This window comes from Argiope bruennichi, chromosome X1 (genome assembly GCF_947563725.1).
Source record: "Argiope bruennichi chromosome X1, qqArgBrue1.1, whole genome shotgun sequence".
Classification (NCBI taxonomy): domain Eukaryota; kingdom Metazoa; phylum Arthropoda; class Arachnida; order Araneae; family Araneidae; genus Argiope; species Argiope bruennichi.
In genome coordinates, this window is record NC_079162.1 from 132,738,436 (window position 1) to 132,764,106 (window position 25,671).

The 25,671-nt window shown below is 29.6% G+C and overlaps 1 protein-coding gene across 1 annotated transcript in view; it reads left to right on the forward strand.

The window, feature by feature from the left end:
• The window catches only part of LOC129958216 (WD repeat-containing protein 81-like), a 114,975-nt gene that overhangs the window by 66,400 nt on the left and 22,904 nt on the right, over nt 1-25,671 (forward strand). Inside the window, exons 16-21 of the mRNA XM_056070497.1 lie at nt 5,046-5,562; nt 5,673-5,815; nt 6,739-6,858; nt 8,609-8,879; nt 12,742-12,844; nt 17,721-17,878. Coding sequence (XP_055926472.1) covers nt 5,046-5,562; nt 5,673-5,815; nt 6,739-6,858; nt 8,609-8,879; nt 12,742-12,844; nt 17,721-17,878 — 1,312 coding nt within the window. The remainder of the gene's footprint in view (nt 1-5,045; nt 5,563-5,672; nt 5,816-6,738; nt 6,859-8,608; nt 8,880-12,741; nt 12,845-17,720; nt 17,879-25,671) is intronic.

Consider the following 25,671-nt stretch of genomic DNA (forward strand, 5'->3'; position numbering starts at 1 on the left):
AGTTCTATAGTAAACTACTCCAAAGAGATACTATCTTATACTGAGGTGAAAAAAATCGTGGGATACTTTCTAATAACTTGTCGGACCTTCTTCTACCGGCGACATGGCATGGATTCAACAAATCGTTGGAAGTCCCCTATACATAATATTGAGCTATGCTGAATCTATAGACGTCCATAATTGCAAAAGTATTGTCGGTGCAAAATTCTGTGTATGAACTGACCTCTCTGTTATGTTCGATGGAGTTCATGTCGAGCGATTTAGGTGGCCAAATCATTCGCTATTGTTTTAGAATATTCTTCACACCGATTGCGAACAGTTTTGGCCGGGTAATATGGCGGATTATTATCCATAAAAATTCTATCGTTGTTTGAGTACATCAAGCCCATGAATGGCTGAAAGTGCTTTGCTAGAAGCTGAACGTAACCATTTCTAGTCAGTGATCGGTTTATCTGGAAATGAGGAAACAGTCCATTCCATGTAAAAACAGCCCACACCAATACAGAACCACCACCAGCTTGTACAGTGCTTTGTTGGGAATTTGGATTCATAGCTTCGTGAGGTCTGTGCCACACTTAAATACTAAATCAGCTTTAACCAAATGAAATCGTGACTCATCTGACCAAGCCAATTTTTTCTGTTTTGTTGGGTCCAACCGATGTGGTCAGGACCCATGAGAGGCGCTGCAGGCGATGTCCCGCTTTTAGTAAAGACATTCGAGTCGGTGTTATGTTGCCATAGCTCAGTAAAGCTAAATTTTCCTGCACTGTCTTGATGGACACATCCGTCATTTGTCCCATGTTGATTCCTCCGATTTTATCACGCTGTGGTTCTGGTCTGTTAATTAACACTGACAATTCTGTGCACACGTCGCTGGTCTCGGTCATTAAGTGCAGGTGGTCGGCCACTGCGTTGTCTTGCTGGGAGATTATACTTAAAATTAGGTTTTTTCGGCTCACCGTGACTAGGATGGCCAACCGCCCGGGAAACCGGAAATCATTAGGGAATTCTAAGAGATCGGGAAAAGGTGGGGAAATTTTTTATAAATTCGTAATTACTATTGAAAAGGAGTATTAAATGCATTTTCTTTCATTAGAAGAATAAAACATCGTTGTCAGGTTAATGAAAAATCAATCATTTATTGATAATCAAAAACAGGTTGGGATGATTTCTATGTAAATTTCTGAGGGATCGAATTTTCGGGTATGGATCATCGTTAGTGCTTTTTGAGTAGTTCCTGCAATTCTGAAGAATAACTCTCATAAACTTACTAAGCTGCTGATTCAAATTGTATTAGTTATTTTGTGTCTATTAACCAGTTTATAATTTACCTTACTTTTATTCTCTATACTCTTATTTTAAAAAAATGTGTTCCTTTACTTTGTTTTCTTGCATTGTTTTTAGTATTGCAATAATAATTTGATGGCATTATAATTCATTAATTCATCGTTTTTTAGATCGAATTGCAATATAGGTTAGGTTTAGCGTTAGCCAAAACAGTTTATTGAAAGTAATATTGGTTAAATGAACATTTGGAACTACAGTGGAGAAACGCTTAACCACAATACCCTTTTATTGTATGTTTTTATATAAATATGTATATATTCTCAAAACTTTTTTTTTCAGGACTTCAAGTTATCGACATAATTAGTGAAAATGGTTTTGTTTTTGCTTTCTGTGGGAAAAGACAGCCTAACCAAGGCTCAATTTCTATTATTGTTATAATTTTAAATTTTAATGGGTCTCTTATTTAAAAAGAAATTATTTATGTACAGAAAGAGAGATATAATGTTTTTTCTTCCTTCAAACATCTAATCGATCGTACCACGTGTTACGAAAGAAAGAATTTGAATATTAATACTCAAAACTATTTAAAACTATATGTCAAATATCTACCATATTTCGAAACAATTTATTGTAGTTAAATAATTATTTTACGATAATTTTTTTTTTCTCATTTCTCTTGGGTCTTTTTATTAAATTATGAAGTACCGGACTTTGTTGCTAGTATTTTCTTGAAAATTGTTATTCCTTATTTTTAAATATTATGAATATGGAGCTTTTACTAAATTTTTCATATGGACGGAAGTTAAGGGCATTATTGCTACTGTTAGCATTTTTCTTAAATTTTGTATTTGTTTAAAATTCCCCATACATTCATTCAGCATGCATTGTAATTTAAAAATAACATTAAATAAAAGAACTTAACTAATACATTGTAGGAACATATTTCTTTTGTAATTTTCTCAAATTTAAAAAAAAAGGAGGAAAGCATTCTTATACGTTTCGATGTATATGAAAACAATAGACACAAAAATTTACAAAATTCCTTCATGCTATCTATTTTTTAAATCTATACCTCCTAAGATATTTCTCTTTTTATGCAATAAAGAAAAAAATATATATATAGATGATTAGGCATTCAGTCAGTATGCAAACGATTTTTACTATAGTTGATAGGCTAAAAGTTAATGTAATTTTGATATCATTGAATAATTTTTCTTATTTTATACAAATACAAATTTGTAAATACTTTTTTCTTCTGTTAGAATTATTGCTGTAATAATTTTTAATACCTTTATGAATTAAGTTTTAAAATCATACAAATAACTGAAATCCAAATGTATCTGTTCAGATACAGGTGCTAAAGTTATTTAATTTTTTTTAAAAAAACTTAATAGCATTTATCCAATTAAGAAATTACGACCCAATTGAAACTTTAAGTAGAATATTAATTATTATTTTATTAAAAATACATTAATTGAAATTTGAAATTCAGAGCAAATATGTGTTATTTTAACATTGCCATCATTTTCCAAGCTTTTTTCTAAAATTCTTTCTTATTATTTTTGATAAGTCTAAATTTTGTTGTGCATTTCAAAAATTGTCTTGCGTATATGCGTTTTAAAGTAAATAACTAAATATTTTATGAATTCGATTTAATGAAAGTCTTGTTTTTGAAAATTTTTGATTGAGCGATTTTCTAAAAGCCCGATTTTAATTTACTATGGTTATCTTTTTTAACATTTTCGCTGTCAAAATTGACATTATTCTGTCTTTGTATTGTTGCACTAGGTAGCCAAGGGCCCGGAAGCCGCAACTTAATATATAAATACTCTTATTAAATAAACTTGAAATTAAAATGCAACTTCTTTTAGTAAAGAACATAAATATTATGCCTTACTGTAAGATAATACACTATTAGGAGCTAAATATAGCTGAGATGTGAAGAGTCGTTGTTTCACGAGAAAAAAAAATGTTTAGCTCAAAATTAGTATAGCAAATAACTCAAATTCTGTGTTCGAGTTATAAACACATATAAAAGCAGCAACGCGAAATTGAAATTTTCAGTTGCATATTGAAGTTAAAACTTTTGTATAAGTATGAAGCTATATGTGATCTCAAACAATCTAGAGTAATAAATGCAACAGCTTTTGAAATCTTTTGCGTCTCCATACAAGAATATATTAAAGGGATATTAGTATGAGCGTTTTTGATGCAAGACAAAAATACATTACGAAAGCTTATTCGTCAACCGGAAATGCTTTCTACACATATAACATATGTTATGCACTTTTCCTAATATGGAGTTTTTGCATAAATGGTAACAATATATAAGAAATGAAACTGTGTAAATGCCCTTTATAGAATGGAAATCCTTTCCCCTCCGCCTTAAAGGGCACAAGAATGGGCCATAATAAAGAAATTAAGATGTCCTAAAACTATGACCATCAGGGTTCTTAGAAATTCCAACTCCTTTCAAAACTAGTTTGCGTGCTCGATCGTTCTTGATCGAATATCGAATACTTGTCGAATTTTCAATACATATCGATCTGCTGATAGTTACCGAATTTTCGATAATGTTCGGATTTGCATGACAATTTAAAATCAGTCATAGTAGTATTTTACGAATATTTTTTGGATTTCTATACGTTGTTTTTTATATCAGTGGTATTGTATTTGAATGTTATTTTTTCATTGAGTTTATATTAATGGTGATTTATAATGGCCTTTTTTTCTTTTATTTCATCATAGTCAAGAAGAACTTTTCTAAAATGTTTAATGAATTACATCATTTGTTCGTAAATAAATTTACAATCCATAATATTTGTTATTAATGTTTTACTCATTTTGAAATTACTGTTTCCCGTTTTTTTTTTTTTTTAAATTTTGAAATAGTAAATTGAATGATTAATTTTAATTATCTAATATATATTTTGTTAAAATTCTAATGCATTTAAATTAAATTTATCATTAATAATACTATTAATATAAGAATGAAAATTTATGTAATTCATATACAAAATTATTTTTTCAAGATATCAGATTTCCAATTCGGTTTTACTAAAGCTGCTTAATTTTACTTGTTAAAGGCAGTATTATGCCATTTTCCTCTTTTTTTATGAAGAATGAAAGAAACTGAAGTTTTTTAAATCAGCAGTAAAAAAGGTAAAATTTTAAAAATTGTTATATTATTTTAAAGAAAACGCAATATTATAAATTGCAACATGCAGACATTGCTTTGACATTGACACACCTTTTTAAAGAGGTTTTAACACAATTATTTTGTATTTTTATTGGAAAAATAATTTTATTACATAAAATGAAACTTCCTTATATTTGGAGTCATTTTGATTAGACAATATATTAAATGTTATGTATAATGGTTATAAATAATGATATCACGATATATCGAGAAATATCAATATGTGTTTGACGATATATCGTGATGATGAAATTCGGTCATCGCTCATCCTTACCTACAAGTCAAACTTATAAAAGCAATTAAGGATAATTTATGTTAGCACGTCTGATCCTACATTTAAAATTAATTGTTGAAATATAATTAATATTTGCTATCTTATCAATTGTATATTTACAATTCTGATTTAGTGAATAATCTGTGTACATGTTGGTGTGAAACTTAATATCTTCGCTAGAATTTTAAATAATCATATTTATCTGTAATATTTGAAAATTTAAAGCCATTTTTGAATGTTTTTCAATGGGCTTCTACAAAAGCATTAAACTACTTTCTTTTTTAGATGTTAAAGGACTCCGACTGCAATGAAACGTTGGATCAAAGTAGCAATTTAAAAGACAAGAATGATATGGATAAAGATATTCAAAATAGATCTTCGTTTTTCATACCTTGCAATCAAATGTCTGAAAAGGAAAACAGCGAAAAAACTTCCTCCGATTTATGGAATGCACGTCATGATTCGAATTATTCACAGTCAGCTCCTAATTTATCATCATTCTCAGACTGGATGAATTGTGAAGACGATAAATTAGATTATCCTGGTTCTCCTGAAAAAATTAGAGTAGAGTCATTATTAAAAGTTAATGAAAATATAACTGATTCTAGCCCTAATGAAAGTATTTTTCATCAGGATTTGAATGTATCTGATGTTTCTGCTGAAAGTATGATATGGCTAGCTCACAGACTTGGACCTGTTTTATCTGCTAGATACCTCACACGCAATTTATTGCGTATGCTTACTTTGTGTTATGATAGTAGTGAAAAACGCGAAATTGTGTACCTTCCTCCTGGGAGTAAAGGTATGCTCCACACTTTACATAATTATAAGGTTTCACGCTTTATATTATTTATTATATGTTGATATGTAATATATAAAAAATTAAAGCATGATTAATCTTTTATTTTTCAGAAGCAATAATGCTTAGTATTAGTTGTCGATGGTTGAAGGGAGATATTAACGCTTTTAAAGTGTTGGACTGTTTATCCCGTATTGCATCTCTTTATGGCGAACACTTTATAATGATTCAGTATATAAAGCATATTTCTGACCTGGTAATTTTTTAATACTCTCAATATTTGCACAGTTATATTAATTTTGAGTAATTTATATCTATTCTTATTATTTAAATTTCTTCATTAAATTAAGAATTGTTGATGCATGCCATTTTTGTTTTTGCCTTTAAATGTATAACAAAGCTTGTTGATTATATCGTATACTTGAAGCAATGTGTTTGTGGTAGTGAATATAATTGGTGGCATTGGAATATTTATTTATTGAATCTGTACTCGAACATTTTCTGAACTTATCTCATTTTTAGGCCGTCAAATTAAAACATTAGTTCTAATTACATTTACTTCTGTAACAGTTTTAAAATCGAGATTCGTCCTGTATACAAAAACTGATAAAAATAAATCTCATAGATTGTTGAGCCTCTTTATTAAAGATAAATTATGTTATGTTCTTACTTATGGTAGCTTCACAACAAACCTTGTTTTCATTTACAAAAGTTCTTTAGTGCAGAATCATTTTTAAACATATGTTAATTAGTATATGTAATTAGTATACATGCATAATAGTATATTAGTGTATGGAAATTTTAATAGTTTTAGATAAGAGTAAACAAATTATTACTCACATAATTTTCATGCAGTTGTTTGATAAAGGATATTTTAAGTATAGTTATCACTAATCTGTATAAATAATTCATTGTCATTAACATTTTACGCCTGTAACATTAAAAAAAAACCTCATTTGCTGTTTTAAAGCTGATAGAACAGAATGTAGAAAAGCGTGATACTTCCATTTTTACTCTGATAAATATGTAAAGAAATCTTGCCATTAAAAAATATTTTGCATCTATATTAGAGTATTACATCAGCTATAATTCCCTCGCAAATAATTAGTATAGTGTATTCTATTTGTTTATGTTTATAACAGAATGTTTTTCACACTTGCATTTATATGCTCTTCACAGTTACATTTATGTCGGAAGAAAATCCCTGCTTCTCTTGAATCTGGGTTGCTTGGAGCCATGGCACTGCTGCAGCATATTATTCCTTACATATCTGATACTACACTTATGGATCATTTGCAGGTGGTCAATTATTTTGTTTTATTTATCGTTGGTTTAAATTTTGGAAAGAAAATAATCTTTATCAATATTTCATTTTAAATAGCGACAAATTTCTGCTACTGTCATTTTCTTTAATTAGTCAATCTTGTTACTGTTTTTTAGTTTATATAAAATGGAAACTTGTTATATTTTAGCTCTTTGTAGTATTATGACTAAACTTATGGCATAACACTACGAATATACTAATATTACTTTTTTTATAATTTTGCTGAAAAACAAGCTTAAATGAAGAAGCAAACCAATTAACAACGGCAGCTTAAGTAAATCAATTACTGAGTATTATCCTACTATCCAATTAGTACTATCCTACGCTGTGCGTAACGTGTGGAAAATGAATGGAGAAACATTTCTTTACTTGATGGAGCGAAATAAGCTGCGTATGTTTAACCAGATATTTTACTAATAGCAGTGTTTTGGTCTCTCTTCTTCCAGATTGTTAATTTCCAGGGGTGTTTGTGCTCCGGGGAAACCCCGGAATTCCGGGGATTTTGAACTTCGATACCCGGAAATTCCGGGGATCGTCGTTCAAAAGGAAGTAGGAATAATAATGTATTATTTATTTTGATCTGGGTAATTTTGTTTGCTTTGAAAGCAGAAAACTCAAGGTCAGTGTGTGTGGTGAAAACATTTCCTTTCTTTCTCCAAAGGCAGTGATAATGCGTGAAAAAAACTTCTTTTTTGTTCTTTCCTTATTGCGAGTTATGACTCATTCCCCCGATTCTCGGACATTCTCTTCTGGATTCTTTTCGGCAAGTAGGCGCGGCAGAAAAAAAAGGGAGAGACTTCGTTCGACCAGATGTGCGATCACGTGACCTGGGTTCAAAGGTCTTAATTTTGCAAAATTAATGGTTATTAATTTTGCAAAAAAAGTAATTCATTGAACTTTTATAATTAGGTCATTCAATACTTCATAATCGTAATTTTTCATTTCTCCCCCCCCCCTTCTCGAAACTCCAAAATGTCGGTAGTAAGTCCGTAAAAGTTTCAGGGGATTTTTTGGGGTCCCACAAACACCCCTGAATTTCTTAAAATGTTAAAAATCTCTTTCATTACATAAATATAACCTCCGCTAAACCGTATCATGAATTGTCAAATGATTTTACATATTGATGTGCTAAAATTTTAGCACATCTTTTTTAGCGAATTTTTAAATTACCAATGTTACCAAATGTAGCAAATTTTTGCTATCATGTTGAGACATTGCTCGTTATCTCTCTCCAGAGTGTTAGTGAATGGTTGCAGCCGAAACAAATTATTACTTAATAGAGATAAAGAATATTTAAAACAAGCAGCATTCAAAATTGAATGATAATAATATTTTGGAAAAAAAAAACGGACATTTACGAAAAGATTTCTGACAATATTGCAGTGTGGCAATGCATTGTTATTGTTAATCAGTGAGTGAGTGAAATGAACAGTATAGCAAATAATTTTGATGTGTTTCTTTAAAAAAATGTCATATTAAAGTTTGGTAGTTCATAATTGTTTACTTTTAAAGTCAATAGTCAAAAATTATATATGAATAAGTAACTTTTAAGCCAAAAGCATTGGCCAGATTCTTATTCCTGATCAATTCATTATTAATTTTTAAAATCATTCCTTGAAATGATATATTCATCATATTCTCAGAATCGAATTTCACAACTGATTCATATATCTGAAACGTTTTGAGTGGAATTTAAAATTTATATGATTGTGTTTGTCTTTCAAGGATCTGTTCGTCAAAGATATTTTGCACATAGTATTACGTCTGATATCTTCTTCACGGCTAGTATATCCTGGAGCTGGAAATTCTCGTGCTATGGTAGCTTTTCGAATTTTGGACGTTATTTATACAATCGGATTAAGAATTGGTTTTGAAATGACACGAAAGCATCTCTCTGGAATTCTTCAGAAATTTTTTTCCTGTTTTGACAAAGTGTATGACGAAAAAGGGGATTACAAAGATTTATCTGACGTTGCAGAATCTGCTTTAATATCTGGTAAGTTGTATTTTACATTGAAAATCATTTTTCTGAAAATTAATATCGTATGCTAGTTCGCTTTGTTAAATTTACTATTTTATAGTAAAAACACAATGCATTTTAGGGGAAAATGAATAATAATCATTAATAGAAATGTTTATAACTAAGCCTTCAAGTTAAAATTCGTAAAATGCTTCACATCTGTAAGAATGGCAGCTTACTTGTATGAATTTTCTCTTAATAACTTCACAGCAAAAAATAGCTAGATATTTAAACATTAAATTTCTTGGTTATCATTATAGTTTCGTAGAATTCGTAGTGCTTTGGATAAATATTATCGTTTCAGTGCCACAAGCATTTCAATAAGAAATGAATTATTAATAATTGGGAAAACTGGAGTTGATTTCACCAAGTCTGATTTTTATGATTATTTTTCCTAACATTATTTAATATACTATCTACATATGAATAAGAGGCCGGTTTTTTAAGATTTTATATCATTTTACAAAATAGTATCGTCAATGCATAACTGTCTTAGATTTCACTATAAAAAGTAGGCTATAGCTTGGGAAAAGTAATTTTCATGACTATCAAATCAGTTTTGAATAGAAATGAGAATCACGTAAAAAAATTTGAATTCTTCATCATCTTTATCTGAAGCTTTCTATAGTCGCATCGCTTATTATTTGCATCTAAAACATTTGTTGTGATGTAATTAATTTTAAATTTCATTCAGAATGACAGACAGCAGTTGAATTGAACTCTTTTTATACATTTAATAGTAAAATAAATCTCTCCTTTTCTTTTGCTTTTTAAAATCTGCACATTCGTCATATGTTTTTAAGAATTGTAATATGTAAAAAGTGAATTTTTTTTTATGTATATGTTTGCATTTAGCAACTTATTTAAAGCATTTGATCATAATTCTTACTTAGTCATTTGTGTGAAATATTTTCCATTGGCTCAGGTTTGTATTGTTTTATACATTTTTAATCAGATCAATAACATTTCATAAAAAAATTATTATGTGTTTTTTAAAACCCTCTTTAATGGTTATCTTATTAAAGGTTATTATGGTGGTTTTCATTTTGCTTTCATCAAGATCTGCTGTTAATAAATAAAACTGTTGAAAAATCACTGTTGCTTACTATGAATTCAATGAATAATCGTGTTAAGTGATATATATATATATAATATACGTACAATACGTTTTAAAATATTTCTAGAAATTACTAGGAAAAATATCACCCTTTAATTTCAAAAGTCAAGTGTATGGGAGTTTAAAAGAATACATAAATCAATGCGAACACTCACATTTATCGTCAGTAATGTATCATCTGCAGCAGTAATCATGATTCAAAATTAAAATTTAATTTCAAAAAATGTCCGGCAATAAAATTGATGTTATTGAAATGCTAATCTTTTTAAAACTTTTGGATGATATAAAAAGGATTGTTAAGTAAAAAGCAGAGTTGCCACGGCACCGGGAAACCCTGGGTGGGAGAATGAATTTAAAAATAGCCTAAAAAATAGGAAAGTTTGAAAATTTTCTTAAAAACTAGGAAAGTAAAAGGAAATTTTAAGTTTCTTAGTTATTTTTCCTTCGTCCTTTGAATACTGAAAGAATAAAAGATGGTAGCCGTAACTCTAAAAATGGAACACCATTCCCGACTGTGTAATAGCGGAAACTCACTCCTTTTCCAGTCGCTCGTCTTTTTTCTACATAGATCAGTGTAATTACGCTTTCAGAAATAGTTGTTCTCTGTCCATGATATTTTAGGATTACAGCTAATAAGCATACGCGAAACTGCAATAACTTCATTAGTAAATCTGCAGAAGCATCACGGTGATGTTTAGCCACTCACACGTGAGTTTATTGAATTGTTTGTTTATTATTTGATAAATTGTTTACGGATTGGACGGATAACAGTATGAATCCTGACTTTTCTGAATGGATTAGAGAAGTTCCGCAAAATCTGTTTGCTGCGTATTGCTTGCTTTGTAAGAAGATAATAAGCTTAAGCAATATGGGAAAACATGCACTTACTAGTCAGAACAAAAGAAGAAAGCATACAAAATTGTGTGCCAGTTCAAAAACTTCATCTATGATATTGGATTTAAAGAAATGCATGTCAAATTTGAAACTATGCCGATTTCGAACATTTTAGTTCAAGAAAAATAATTTAAAGCTCAAATTTTATGAGCATTAAATTTTGTTGCGTCACATTCATCATTTCATTCGTTTACTGATATATCGGAAATATTTGCACTTACGTTCACTGTTAGTGAAATAGCCCAAAAATGCACTTTAGGTTGTACGAAAATGTCGTATATTGTTTGTTACGGATTTGCTCCGCTTTTTCAACAATAAAAATCCGCTTTTTCAACAATAAAAATCCGTTTTTCAACAATAAAAATCCGCTTTTTAAACAATAAAAAAATTTGTAATACGCTTTGACGAAACATTGAGCCAAATGGATCTTGTGGTAAAATAATGGTGTGAATCAACCAGTAGAGTGTCCAGAAGATATCGGAATTCAATATTTTTGAGCATACCACTACTCAAGAATTTTTTGAGATTAGCATGGATGAACCAAATATAAATTAAAAATTTTTAATACATATCGAAGAAATTTCATGTGAAAATGACTGTAAATATTAGATTTAGTTACTTTTGGACAACAGATTATCCATGCAGGGTTAAAGTATGAACATAAATCTACAGGATGAAAAATAGATGTTTCTCTTAAAGAAATGTATAGAATATTTCAAGATAGTGCATCTGTGGAAATTGGATTTAGTATCAGCGAGGATATGCTTGTTGAAAATTAATATATATATATATAATTATTTAATTGGTCTAAGAACTGTGTATGATATTATAAACTTTTATGTAGTTTTTAAAATGTTTTAATTCCTAAAGATTTCTTCGGCATGCTAAATTATCACATACGGGCTATTATGAAGCGTTAGAAAAGGCAGAGAAACGTTTAGAAGAGAAAAAAAAGTCCTGCAAAAGCAAAGCAGCCTTACAAATAAAATTGTTGTAAATGAAAAAAAAAATTATACTGATGCCTGAAAAAACTACAGAAATTGATGCCCAAATAATGAATTAGAAAAAAATTAATAAATAATGCTAATTTTGCTTTGCAGTGTATTTTGTTAAGTAATCATTAAATGGTTTTTATCATGATAGGAAAGAGTTATTTTATGCTTTATTTCATCTGAGTCCTTAATTTTTTTTGTGTGTAATTTATAGTTAAAAAGCTTGAGAGGTGATCAATACCCTACCCTAAATTTTGTACTGCTTAATTCTAAACAGTAAATAAAGAAGAATTGTTTACATGTGGATGTAAACTTTTAAAAATATTTATTTCGAGTAATGTTAAATTACTACTTCCTTTTTGCTTTTTCCACACACTGAAAATATGGAGTATTGTTATTCCATTATAACTAATACATGAGTATTTGCAAATTATCCCTTATATTACATATACACACAGGAAAAACGCAGGGAATTTTTTCCCAAGTTTGAGTGGCAACCGTTAAATTTTTCTCCTATTTCGAGAAAGCATTAAAAGTAAGAGCAATTTTAACTAAGATTCTAATTAAAATTTCAAAAAAATCCTTTTTTATTGAAGACTTACTAACTAACCATTTGCCAAATTTCCAGTATTTAGTTTCAGTGATTGCAAGATGTCTTGATTAGTGAGTGCATAAGTGGTAGCCATGTGTTTGTGTGTGTGTGTGTGTGTGTGAGAGAGAGAGAGATGGGGGGAGAGGGAGAGATGGGGGTTGGAGGGCGAATATAATATAGTATAAGTTAGAGAGAATACTTCCTTTATTTGATTTTGTGAATCTTGATCGTTTTTAATTTCAGGTTGTTGTCCTCTTAAACACCAGGCTTTAACAGAAATGCGGCAGACCTTTACTCCTGAAATGGCTTTTCTTTCTTATATACCATTCTGCAAGTTAGCTGGAGGGTAAGACCTGCCTTTTCAGTAAAAAGTTTTTCTCATGAGGATGATCAAAAATTGCAGTTTCTGATACTTCTCAGTTTATCTTTCATTGCATTACAAGTTGATTATATATTACGTTCCTTCTTAAAAGATGTTGCTTATTTTTTCTTATGAAGTTTGAATATTAATATACAAGTTGAGTGCTCAAAATTTAGATTTGGGGATATAATTGATATCAAAGTTTGTATAAATATGGATGTTTATTTCTTAAAGCATTGAAATTTCTAACTTTTAAATTACAGAGAAATTTTAAATGTGACTTTTTGTTTATTAAAATGAGAATTTTATATGTGAATATATATTATTTACAAATTTAACATTAAACATGTTCTCTCATTTTTTAAATCGAGATTGTACGTTATAATTAATTTTGGATTGCTCTGTCTAAAACAGTGTTGAAAATTAGGGTTTGTTTAAATCAGACACTTTTTGATTTTTATAGCAATTACTTAGTTGTGTAGCGGTGTTTTTTTTTTTTTTCTCGAAAATTTCAATTTAAAATACCCACTTGTTCACCGTAATCGCTTTCTAGGACGGTTGATGAAATTGCTATTCTTGTGAGAACCTAAAAATTGTGCCCATTTTAACTGAAAGGAATAAACAAAAAAATTTTTTTACTTGCACTACATTTTTATTTATTATGCTTGCTTAGAAATTCTTTCGTTCACTTATCATTGATTTAAAAGGCTGTCTTCACTAAATTCAGGCAAGAAAATTTTCTTTCGATGAATTATCGATTTATTTATTGTTTTCAGATAACGATGAATTAATAATTTGCATTTAAAATTTTACATGTGAAATATGTGATGACAATAGTGGCGACTTAGACAATTTGCCCTATAGCGAGTGGGCCTCTTACACATAAAATAGTGTGGGCCTCTTATTTGGTAGACTGTGTGTGTGCATGAAGAAGAAACAGTGCCTGTTCAAGCAAATTTCTTGCGCCTTTGCTCTACCAAATCAGCAAGATAGCAAATAGTTTTATATTACAAACATACAATTTCTTCTTGCAAAGCCAGGGATGCCCTAAGCACTCAGATTTTTATTACTTTCAGGTACTCTATTAGGGCGGATTAAAGCGTATTATCCTATTCTACTGGAAGATTTCAGTATTTTATACAAGGAGCGATTATTTGTAGTTAGCAATTAGATTCTTCTTTCTTTGTCATTGTATTTTACTGCCATATAACTAATAAAAGTCTCGTGAAAAGCGCACCCGCTCGTTCTCTAAAGAAAAAAAAAGTAGGATAAAAATCACGGAATTTATAACTAAAAGTAAAAATTATGAAAAAGGAACTTTCATACTCGGGTTTTTTTCTTAGATTTGTGCGTTTCGATGTGCTTTTTTAATTAGGGCCGAACCGTTGTAGGAAGAGAATAAATAATGATTTAACTTTTGATTCAAAAATTCTCCAAACTGAACTCTTAGAAATTAATTTTACTGCAAAGCAGGCTTGGAAGTATTGAAGTCATAATAAATTTTGCAGACAATTTTCCATATGAATATTAAAGCCTGGTGCAATCAAATTTCAATTTTTGTTGCATATAGATGACAAAAATAAAATTTTTGAATTGATAAACCATTTTGATGAAACTGCTATCGAATGTTGTCGTTAAATATTTCATTTCCTTATTCGGTTCTCAAAATAAGTAAGTAAATATTTAAAATAAAATATGTAACAGTGTTTACGCCAGGAATTGAATGAATGATAGATGTATTCTTCACCGACCAATATTGCAGGAATTACTTATTCACGAATAAAAATTGATCAGTAACTTGTAAACATTTTTCTACTCCTTATAATGTACTCTATCATATTTAATCATGAATTACTATGCTTGCTTTTGCTCTTTTATTCAGAATTTCCGTTTTTAATGTTCCAACAGATTTTAGTAAGACTTGTATCCATGGTCGAAATAACCGGATCACACTGATTTGGTTATTTTCACATTTTCCTGGTGCTATTTATTAGGACCGCATATTTAAACCTAATCAAATTAAAAGATTCTTTAATTTTCGAATATTATTACCAGGTTTTCTTTTCTTTTCTTTTATGTTTTCAAATTCGTTTCAGTATGGTTCGTTTATTTTCGTATTTGGCTGTTTGGCTCAACAAGTCAACAGTTCTGACAAACTTTGCGTTAGAGTACTTAGATTGCATTAAGAAGCTGTATAATTGTTTTGTCCTTTTGTTTAAAAAACACTTAAATTTAGATTTAAAATACTTTTATCAGTGGAATACGCTAGATGTCTTGAGGGTGACCTGCAATTAAATGTTTTATTTGTTCAGTTTGCCATTTTGCCTGTTACTTAAAAATTGCGAATTGATTATAAAAATTAATTTAAAATCTGTAAGTAAAATGTCTTTTAAAAATTGGCTAGCTGAAAAAGACCCTTCAGACTTCTATTACGTGAAAACTTTAATCTGGCTGTTTGTTAAAACTTTACATATAATACACTTCTTTGCATTTGAAATATTAATCTTTTGCATTAAGAACTATTTAAAAATATATTGAAATTCGAGGATAGTTTTCTTTTTCTTTCGTAAAAATCTTCGTGTAAATTCTCGAAAAACGCTATGCTGTATATCTATCAAAATTTTGTTTAAAATCCCATCATTAAGATTCTATTTAATATTTCTTATTCCTCATAATACGAATTGTAAGCCTAACTGTAAATATTAATATAGATTCGAAGACTAGGAATGGATTTTATTAACTTATAGAATCTCCCACCCGGAGGGAGGGGGACCTCAGATATGAGGATGAGGAGCTTGGAGGAACCGGATGAGTGAAGAAATGATGTAGGGTTGGCTACCCCCTACCGATGACGAGACCTACCTCCCACAGGAGGAGTTATACCGTGGCTGGTGATCGCCCTTAAGACCCAACCTCAATTCCCTCCAATGCTGTGGCGGCGGTCCGGTCATTCATATTTATCCGTGTGCTACAGGGAGGGTCGGAGTAGCCAACTTGTGATTAATTTATATTTTTATCTGTTATATTACTTGCTAGACATGAAAACATTTTCATTCTATGCATCGTCTGGCGATGCGTGGAATGAAAATGTTTTGTCTTTTCTATCTCTTCTAAAAATAAATTAGATATGGGTGTGTATGCAGAAACATGTTTGAACATACCAAATTTTCCACGTACATAATTTGCGGAGTGGAAATGTGCATTTCTATGCGATTTTTTAAATTTTATTAAAAATTCAGTTTGATTTGGCATTTTTCATAACTCCTAGAAATATTATAGTGCAAAACTAATTTTTACACCATTTTAAAATTTTAAAAAATTGTCTTTTCGGTTATAAGAAAATTACCATCCAAAATTTTTCTGCATATTCGTAAATTTTGGAAAAATATTTTTTAAATAATTTTCAAAAATGAAGTTTATAATTTCAATGAAATTCAAACCTTTTTCATTGTTTCATCAAATTTTTGATCTCATGATTTTCTTCCAACCTTGAAAGCTAAATAAGAAGGTTTCTGAGTATTTCGCGTGCAAATTGCACAAGGTATCAGAAAGTGAAATTGCATTACCTCAAAAAACAACGATCGATATAAAAAATTGCTCAGACATTTAAGTTTTTAACAACATTAGGATGTTATGAGACAATTAAACAGAATAAGTGTAGGTCTAATAAAATAACATGGCTTTAATTAAATGATATTTTTTATGTAAGATATACTATTATGCAAAATAAGAATTTTAAATAAAATTATAGTTATACTATTCAAAATCATCTTATCACGAGCATCATTTTCTTTAAATAAGACAAAAATGAATAGCATTTGCACCAAAAAATTTTTTATTCTCATAAAACTTGAATGTGTTCCATGGAGAAACATTGAATGTTGTAAGATACCGAGACGAGATTCTTGATCCTTATACTGCTATTGGTAATGATTTTCTGATGGACGACTATGTGCAATCGCACTGAGGTCGACATATTGAGGACTATCTTGAGGGTCTCGGTATGGGGCGAATGAAATGGCCAGTTGGATCCTCAAGCCTGAATCCGATAAGAGTTTCTTTGGGACTACTTGGAAGATAGGTTGCTGCTTTAAGTCCTCCTCCAAGGTCGTTAGATGAACTAGAACAAAGATTATTCCTCTTCTCTTTCCGTTTCGGAGTCCGACAACTTAATTCTCAGTTTGGAAAGACGACACTGCCTATGCATGCAGCTAGGAGTGGAACCATTTCTTATTAAACCCATTTTTGTTATGTTTTCGCGACATTTTTCTCACATAAAACTGTGGTGTACTGTTTTCTCCAATCATTTTTGTTGCTGTTGTTGTAAATCATGTTTGCTTTGAACTTAAGAAAATTTCTTTCTTGCATTCATAAAAGAAATGTTTGCACATTCATCCATTTTTTTTTTTTGTAAGCTTATTAATTCTCAATTTAGGCGTAAAAGACAAACTGTACCTTAACTTTTGGAGGCTAGTGTATTATCTGTAATAAAAATTTCTACTGATCATATAAATAATTGACCTGTTTATATCTTGATAGCTTTATTTGTTTTCAAGTATTGTAGCACACATCTATATATTGATAATTAGAGTGATTTCTTTACGGTTTAATATCTTGATAGCTTTATTTGTTTTCAAGTATTGTAGCACACATCTATATATTGATAATTAGAGTGATTTCTTTACAGTTTAATGAGTGAACATTATTATTAAAAGTGGAATGAGAACAATGGAATTCTAAAACATTCTTTCATTTATAAGCTTTGTATTTTGGAAGAAAAAAAAATTATAATTTAAATGTTTCTTATAATTTACAAAACTGAAATAAATTATTAAATAAGAATTCAAATTTTTATTATCAGGTTTCATATGGAACGTACTTTAAAGAACGATGCCCTGATCAGAAACCTTTGCTTACAACATGATAAAAATACAGCTCTCACTAAGTCACAGCAACAGTTATCTGAAACAGCTGGTGCTGGCATGCCTCATACTTCACATAATCGAAATCAGTCTTTAGGTTCGTATAATAATTTTAGTTTCATTTAATTTTAACATGCTAATCATATATTTTTGTAATTTAGTCTTAAAATTAGTTTGAGATGACAATTATTTTGTAATTGAGCTGTTGGAAAAATTTAAAAAAATGTACTATTTATTATTATGTCAAATTTTACAATGAATTATCGATAAAGCTACTTTTCTGAATATGATTCTCAATTATGATATGTTACATGGAATGAGACAAGTTTTTGCAAGGAGAAATTTCGGCAGAAACAGATTCTAAATAAGTTTTACATAGACTTTTTAATGTCTCATCACAGAAGTTAATGCATTTTCTGAAGAGTTACAACAAATTTTTTTCTTGAATAAGTTTTCTTTTTTATGCACACATTTTATTTGTTTTTAGTTACTGGGATAAATGCTTTTATCCAGATTGGTATACATATTTTTTTTTTTCTAAATTTTACATTATGTAGAATTTAGAAACAGTTATAGGGCTCTATGTGCAACAAAAGAACAGGGATAAATGGTTGGAATTTAACTTGGAAAAGGGGAGAAATCCTTCTTATACTTTCCAACTTAATACTCTGAGGTGTAAATAGTACCACAGAAACGGATGGAAAATTAATTCCAGGCATGAAATTTCACCTGACTTCCTCTCATTCTTGTAATGGACAAGAGACGTGGAAGAAACCTAAACAAGTGAAAATAATTAATTACTTGTTATTAAACTTTTCAATTCAACGATTTTTTACGCTGATTGAATGTAACTGAATAAATGGGAGCTGCTTGATCAAATGAAACGTTCAAAGCCAATAATTTGAATTGCTGTTGGATTGCTTTTCTAATTATTGACAAATTCTTTCTTTCTTTCTTTTTAAGTTGCATTGTGTGATGCATTGGCATAGCGAGGTAAAAAAACACCTGAGGTATAATTTAATTTTATTTCCCGGTCGTTATCAGTAGTTTGCTAAATGTCATCTGGAGCATGGTGTTAATTTATAGTACCTTCATGATATTTCTTCGGAAAGTTCCTCTATCGAAATCATTGGCTGACTTTGATTAATCGGAGACTTTGGAAATAATTAGCATTAGCATAAAGATGAAATTTACTCCATTTATATACTACTGTTAGAGGAGCATGTTTGCAAAAATCCTCAAAAATCTTCCCTCGTTCGCCTCAAAGCTCCAAAATGCCACAGTTTACGGAACAGCTGTTTATCATCATTAATGTTTGCATGGTGCTCTTCAGAACCCAATAATTCATGAGACATAATCAGTTCCACTCAATATTAATTTATTTATAGGATAAACATCAAACACGTAAGCATCACATTTATAATAGTTTCTGGAATACTATGCACATTACATAATTACAGTAACAGTTATATCATTTCGTATCACAATTACAGTTATCATGGCATATCCCCTTTTAATTTATTAATTGCACAACATAATCTTTACTTATAATATAGAGGAATGCGCTCTGCAAGCCAAACTTAGAGCTGCCAAATCTAACACATGCCTGGTTTGATGGGTGGGAATTTGCACCTTAACTATATTTAATTAAAATTTAAGCGAAGTTTTGACAATTTTTTGCAACAACTTCCAAAAATATTTCAATGCAAAAAGGATTTTTTTTTATCATTTTAAAATTCAAAAAAATTATCATTTCAATGATACCAGTATTTTAAACATATAAATTAAGTTTCTGTTTATTATCAATTTTTAGAAAAATATTTTAAACAAATTTTGCACACAAAATAAAAAATAAAATTTAACCTGGAAGAGCGTATTACTTGTGCATGGGAAAAAATAGCTTTTATCAACGTGTTACCAGGATATTGACTTAAGCTCAAATTAAAAGAAAAAAATTAAGGCTTACTACAAACTAAACCTAAAAAGGGTAATTCTCAACATGCGTGTGTATGAAATGAAATAAATATATGAATATTTTATAAATATATAATAATATATAAATAATATAATTTATAAATATATAAATATTTATATATAAAAAACTAATGAATGAAAAAGTTTTCTGTGAGCTTTGAAAATTTTTATTTATTAATTCAGTAATTCAGTTTTAAATTTAATCTAAACATAGTGTAATATGTAAAAGATCAGCGCCTGAAGTTGCTCTAAGGCTGAATGACTTAAAATACTGAAACTGTTGTAATAAAATATTGTCATAAAATAGTGATATTCAAAGCTTCGTAACTTGGTCATTCTTAATCGCAGCAGATTGAAACGTTAGATCGTGAAGAATATTTTTCTGTTTATACTTCACAGGATCCAAGAACTGTATAAAATTTAGACATCCGATTTTTTTTTTTTTTTTCGGAATTGCATTTATTGACAGAAATGGAATAAAATATTACTGAAGTTATTTAAACCCTTTTGAAAGTAAAACTGAAAACTGAATTTATGATGCATCAGAGAAATTTTTATTTAATAATCCATTGAGATATTACATAAATAATATTCTGTGGTGCTGATGAAATTTCAGTGCTGAAGGACTTCATTTTCTTTACTCATATTTTTTTAAAGTATGATTTCAGCAAAAATAAATAAAGTTTTTGCATTTATTGTAGTTTTATCATTTCCGTTTCACTTTGAAGTCGACATTTTTCAAGAGTTGAGAGAAAATTAGATAGATACATAACACAATGAACAGAATGGTGTAAGTCTTCTGCATTAGTATGAATCATATGACTACTAAAATTTGAATCTTAACATTTTGCATTTGGAAAAGTAATTGGGATACATAATTATCCTCCTAATGCGAGGACTTATTTATTGCCCCGAAAAATAAATATATATAATTATTTTAAGTTGAATTTCCCGAAAAATTAATTTTTATCTTCTTACGACTCTGTAGGTATTTTTAGCAGTCAAAATTTGAAAATAAATAAAACGTCACTTGAATGAGGCCTGAGAGGAGCCAATTGAGTGCAAAGAGTTAAAAATATTTTGCTGAAGAAGCTATTAAGAAACTAAGTTAAATTACTAAATTTAAAATGTTTCAGAGCATTAATTCCGGCGAACTTGCTGGTCGATAAAGGCGGCTAGTCATTTAAATAAGATATTGGTTTTCCGTAACTTTTTCTTGGGGCATTATTACTTGATGTGTTACAATTGTGTTTATTTTGAAAGCTTAAAATTACTTCTGAATGAATTTGAAAGTATTTATCATATTATTAGGATCTGTTTGTAAGTTAAAGGGTGTCTTTGATTTCTTATATGCTTTCTATTACGTCTTAGAATTTTACCAGACTGGTTTTTAACAAGAGAGGGCCTAGAATACAAGTTATGCTTTGAAACTATTTCATCAGGTTTAAATATTTTGCTTTTATGACTAAACTTAGATAATGGATGAGCAGCTTTGTCATAATAGAATTTTTTAATGTTCTGTCTTTTAACTTTTCCAGAATATTATTAAATAATTCAGCATTTAATAATTTGTTTGATATTGGTATTTTAGTTTTCAACCTACAATTAACCTTCCAGCTGCGTATCCCGCGATTTCCGCGGGGTGGCATATAATCCATTGTTTGTTGAATCCCGCGTTTTTCGCAGTTTAGAATGTATATTTCTACGATTACAGATTTTCATTATAATGTATTATTATCGTTTAACATATAATATCAATTCACTTTCTTTGAAAAATATTTGAACTTTATTTGCAAATAACGCATCTAAATAGTGATTTTAAAGAATTACGCAGCCAGAGGGTTAAACATCATTTGAATTGGAGATAGATCAACACCTGATATTGGGAAATTTTTAAGCCCTACGAAATAATCTTTCCTATCTTCTCTTGCATTTCTTATAATATTTTTTGTAACCCTTATTATTCTTTCAACGATCCTATTGTTTTTGTATTTTAAAATAAATTTAAATAAAAAAAACATTTAAATAAAAAAATCATGAGTGCACTTAGTTAAACATGTTATTCGAAACAATCTGCTGTATTTACAGTATTCATTTTGCACTGTATCTGTTATTACTTATATTACTTACACTCAGTTGTACCATGGTGAAATCGGGTCCAAGCTGATGCTATATGACATTGTGAAAATGAGAACAAATAGGAAAAGTCTCTAATAGTTAAAAAAAATGGTGTGTGTGTGTGTGTGTGTGTGTGTGTGTGCGTGCGTGCGCGTGCGCGTGCGCGTGCGTGTGTGCATAAAATCACGTGTCCCCCCCCCCAGGAAAGACACCTATATAGATAAACTTAAAAAGCAAAACTTTATCTAAATAATATAAGATTTGATCCAAATAGGTAGAGCCATTTCCGAGATACACGGAATATATATATTTACAAGAATTGTTCTTTTAAAGATATAAGATAGTTTGTTATTAGAGGTTAGAATCCCAAATCTAGAAAAAATTGGTTTAAGTTTAATGATTACCTCGTCTGCACATTTATTTGATATAATTTTTTATCCATTTTGATTAATAATTCATTACAATTCGATAACTTACATTACAAAAGTTCAGTATATGAACTATCTCTTCAGAAAGATCTAAATGGAACTACTTGAGGTTGTAATGGCTCTTTACTTTTTGCTTTTTTACATTTCACACTTAGTAGCTATATTTTTATATATGAGTTCATTCCTGGCCAATACATCGTTTCTCCGGCCTTTCTCTTACACTTCCTTGTCCAAAAATGAGTTTCATGAATCAAATGCAACATAACGTTTCACAAATTATAAGAAACAATTCATTTTTCAGTAATAAATAACAGTCCTTTAAAGATTATTTTATAATATAGTGTTACATTGCTGACTCTGTCTTCATAATATTTTGGCCATTTTATAATATAGTTTTACATTGCTGACTCTGTCTTCATAATATTTTGGCCAACCCTCTTTGATATCTTTTACTACCGTTTGCAATTCAGGATCTAATTCCATTTCTCTTTTAAATTGCATTATTTTTTTTCCCACTCATGGGTAAATGTTTTGCAACAGTATGAACAATAGGGTGGAACGAAAATAGTCGCTTTAGATTTTAGTTTGGCAATAGAGTGGAAAAGCTGCCTTTTAGGTTCAAAAACAATATTTTAAAATTTGGTTGCAATATTACATTATCTTGAGTTGCTACAAAGAGCTTGAAATTTGTAAAAAAAAGTTGAAAAAATGGAAATTTTTAAAAAGGGGCATTAAAAATTTTTTTCTTAGATTTTAATTTGGCAATAGTGGTGAAAAGTTAGCTTTTAGGTTCAGAAGAATTTCAAAAAATTCTGGTTGCAGTACAACAATATTTCGAGGTGCCGCAAAGAGCTTAAAGTTTGTAAAAAAATTGACAAATACTAACTTTGATAAATTATTTTTATGAATTTTTTTTTCATATAATGTTACAAAATGATGATTTTAAATGCATATATAAGCATTACAATTGGGAAAAATTATTAATTACAAAGTATAATAATATAAAAATATTTCTTATGTCAAATTTTGTTTTTCTTACTTCTGTATCCTTAATGATTACAAATGTTAAAGTTGCAAAATTTTTGTTTCTACTTCATTGCCCCATTAAACTGTTGTTTTTTTTTAAATTAAATTTTGGCATATTCACACATGAGCCAATTTTTGCTGTTATGTATCCTTCTCTTGCGATTGAACCACAGACATTTTGAGCTGATTCGGCCACCAGTCTCACAGCTCTTTCCACTGCTTGTATGTGGCAAAGAAGCCGGAGAATGTCGATAACCGAGTCCCCTATACTATTTGGTTCTGCTTCAGATGCCTTCTATGTAAAGTTTTAACTTAATATTAAACCGCACAGGCAATTAGTAGTTTTATCGCTTCTTGTCTTGTCTATTTGATGGATCTGCTTGGCTTGCCTCTTTTTGTAAGGAACACTGTTGTTCTTCAGCGCTGCCATTGTCGCCAGTAATCGTTTCTGATGCACTAGTATTTTTTGTCCGTTCTTTATTAAATTTAACTATTTTCTGTTCTTTACTCTTTCTTGCTGCTTTCTTCCTCAAAACGCTTGTGGTAGCAATATCAAGATTACCTATAACTATTTTCCTGTTAGAGAATTGATCGTTTAGAACCTTTAATTCTATAACTGGCACTTTTTTTTTCTTTTATACAAGTCAGCAATATCAAATAAACATCTAGCTTCATTTCTAAATTCTGTGAGGTTGAAATTAAATTTATCTGAACATTTTTTGCTTTTAGGATTTAATAAATTCCTGTATTTAGCATAATATGCTTTTATTATTTGTGAAATTCTTTTGCTAGAAGCAACGGGACTAGAAGTTTTTAGCCATATTTTTTCTATTATGGGAACTGAAGTGTCACATATTTCGCTACAGAAGGATCCGTTTCTGAAGCAATTTTGAGGTTATGTCTAATATATGAACTGATTCGAACTAGATTCGTCAGTATTGTGTTCAATTTCAAGCAAATCATTAAATTTCTCAAAAATAGAACACTTCGATATTTGTCTTGTCTTTACTAATTCAGACAGAGGCATTTTTACTCACAGCAAAGCACACAGGCACAAACTAACAAATCAGTTACATATTAGACGGAGAAGAGACGCCAACTCAAGTGAATTCGGCAAAGCTACTGATTTGAAATCAGCTCTGTCCTTGTCACCCGACGCAGACAAATCTCCGCCTTGTCCCAATAACAACCGCTCCGGCGACGGCTCAGTGCCATGCCAGGGAAATAGTAAAACTGTTTTTATACTGTTTGTTACTTTTATTCATATGACAATGCCTAATGAAAGCTTTTTATTTCATAATCGAGGCATGCAAAAATCCTTAAAAAGTTGCAAAAAATGTGTTTTTATGAAACTTTCACGTTCTTGCGCCACCCCAAGGTCTACTACAATATTTTTCATATTTATAATTATTTTATCTTCACCAAAAGGCTACTTTTCCGCGCTATTACAAATTAAAAATCAAAAGCTGATTTCTTCTTCCCACCCTAATGAACAATATTTAATATTTCAAGATCATCACTTACAGTTTCATTAACCGGAAGTGCGCATGATAAATTATCGGCTAGAAACATTTAATTACATAATTTATTTCAAAATCATGCCTCAGTAATTTAGAAACGGTATTTGTATTCTAGAAGATATTTTATGCATAGGTTTCTTATCAATTGCCATTAAGTGCCTATGGTCACTTTGTACAGTGATTTTTACACCAATAAACAAATTTATGGTACTTTCCAAAATAATAATTTAAAAGAAACCAATGCTTGTAATTCTTTTTCAATTTATGCATGTAAATGCAATTTATGCATTTTATGGCTGGACATAAATATATCATAAAATATATTGGTATCCTTTCAGTTAATTAACATTTTTTTGTTAAGGAAACTAAAATTAAATAAATTTTTAACAATAAAGTTAAAAATTATAATGCAAAATAATTACAAAAAATTTAATTGTAGAAGGGGCACAAAACTGCATATTAAGCAGCATTAAAATTATACTTTTGAATTGCTAATGATAGAAATGAAAATAAAACGGAAGTAAAATTTTACTAACTGAGAAACAGATATTGAAAGTCATCAAAATACTAAAATATCACTTTTCTTGCTTATAAATACGTAATTTTTTTCATAGAGCAATTTTTTTTTTTTTTTACTATGTCATTATTAGTGAATAAGAGCCACAATTCATTTAAATGTTGACACACACTATTCCGCCAATTGTTCTTGATGAGTTTCTGAATGGAAAACGGTCTCTGCTTGCAGTACAAATTGACATGGATTTCCACCCAATTTCAATTTGGAGAAATGTAAACAAAAAGTAATTAAAGAATTTGCGCTTGAA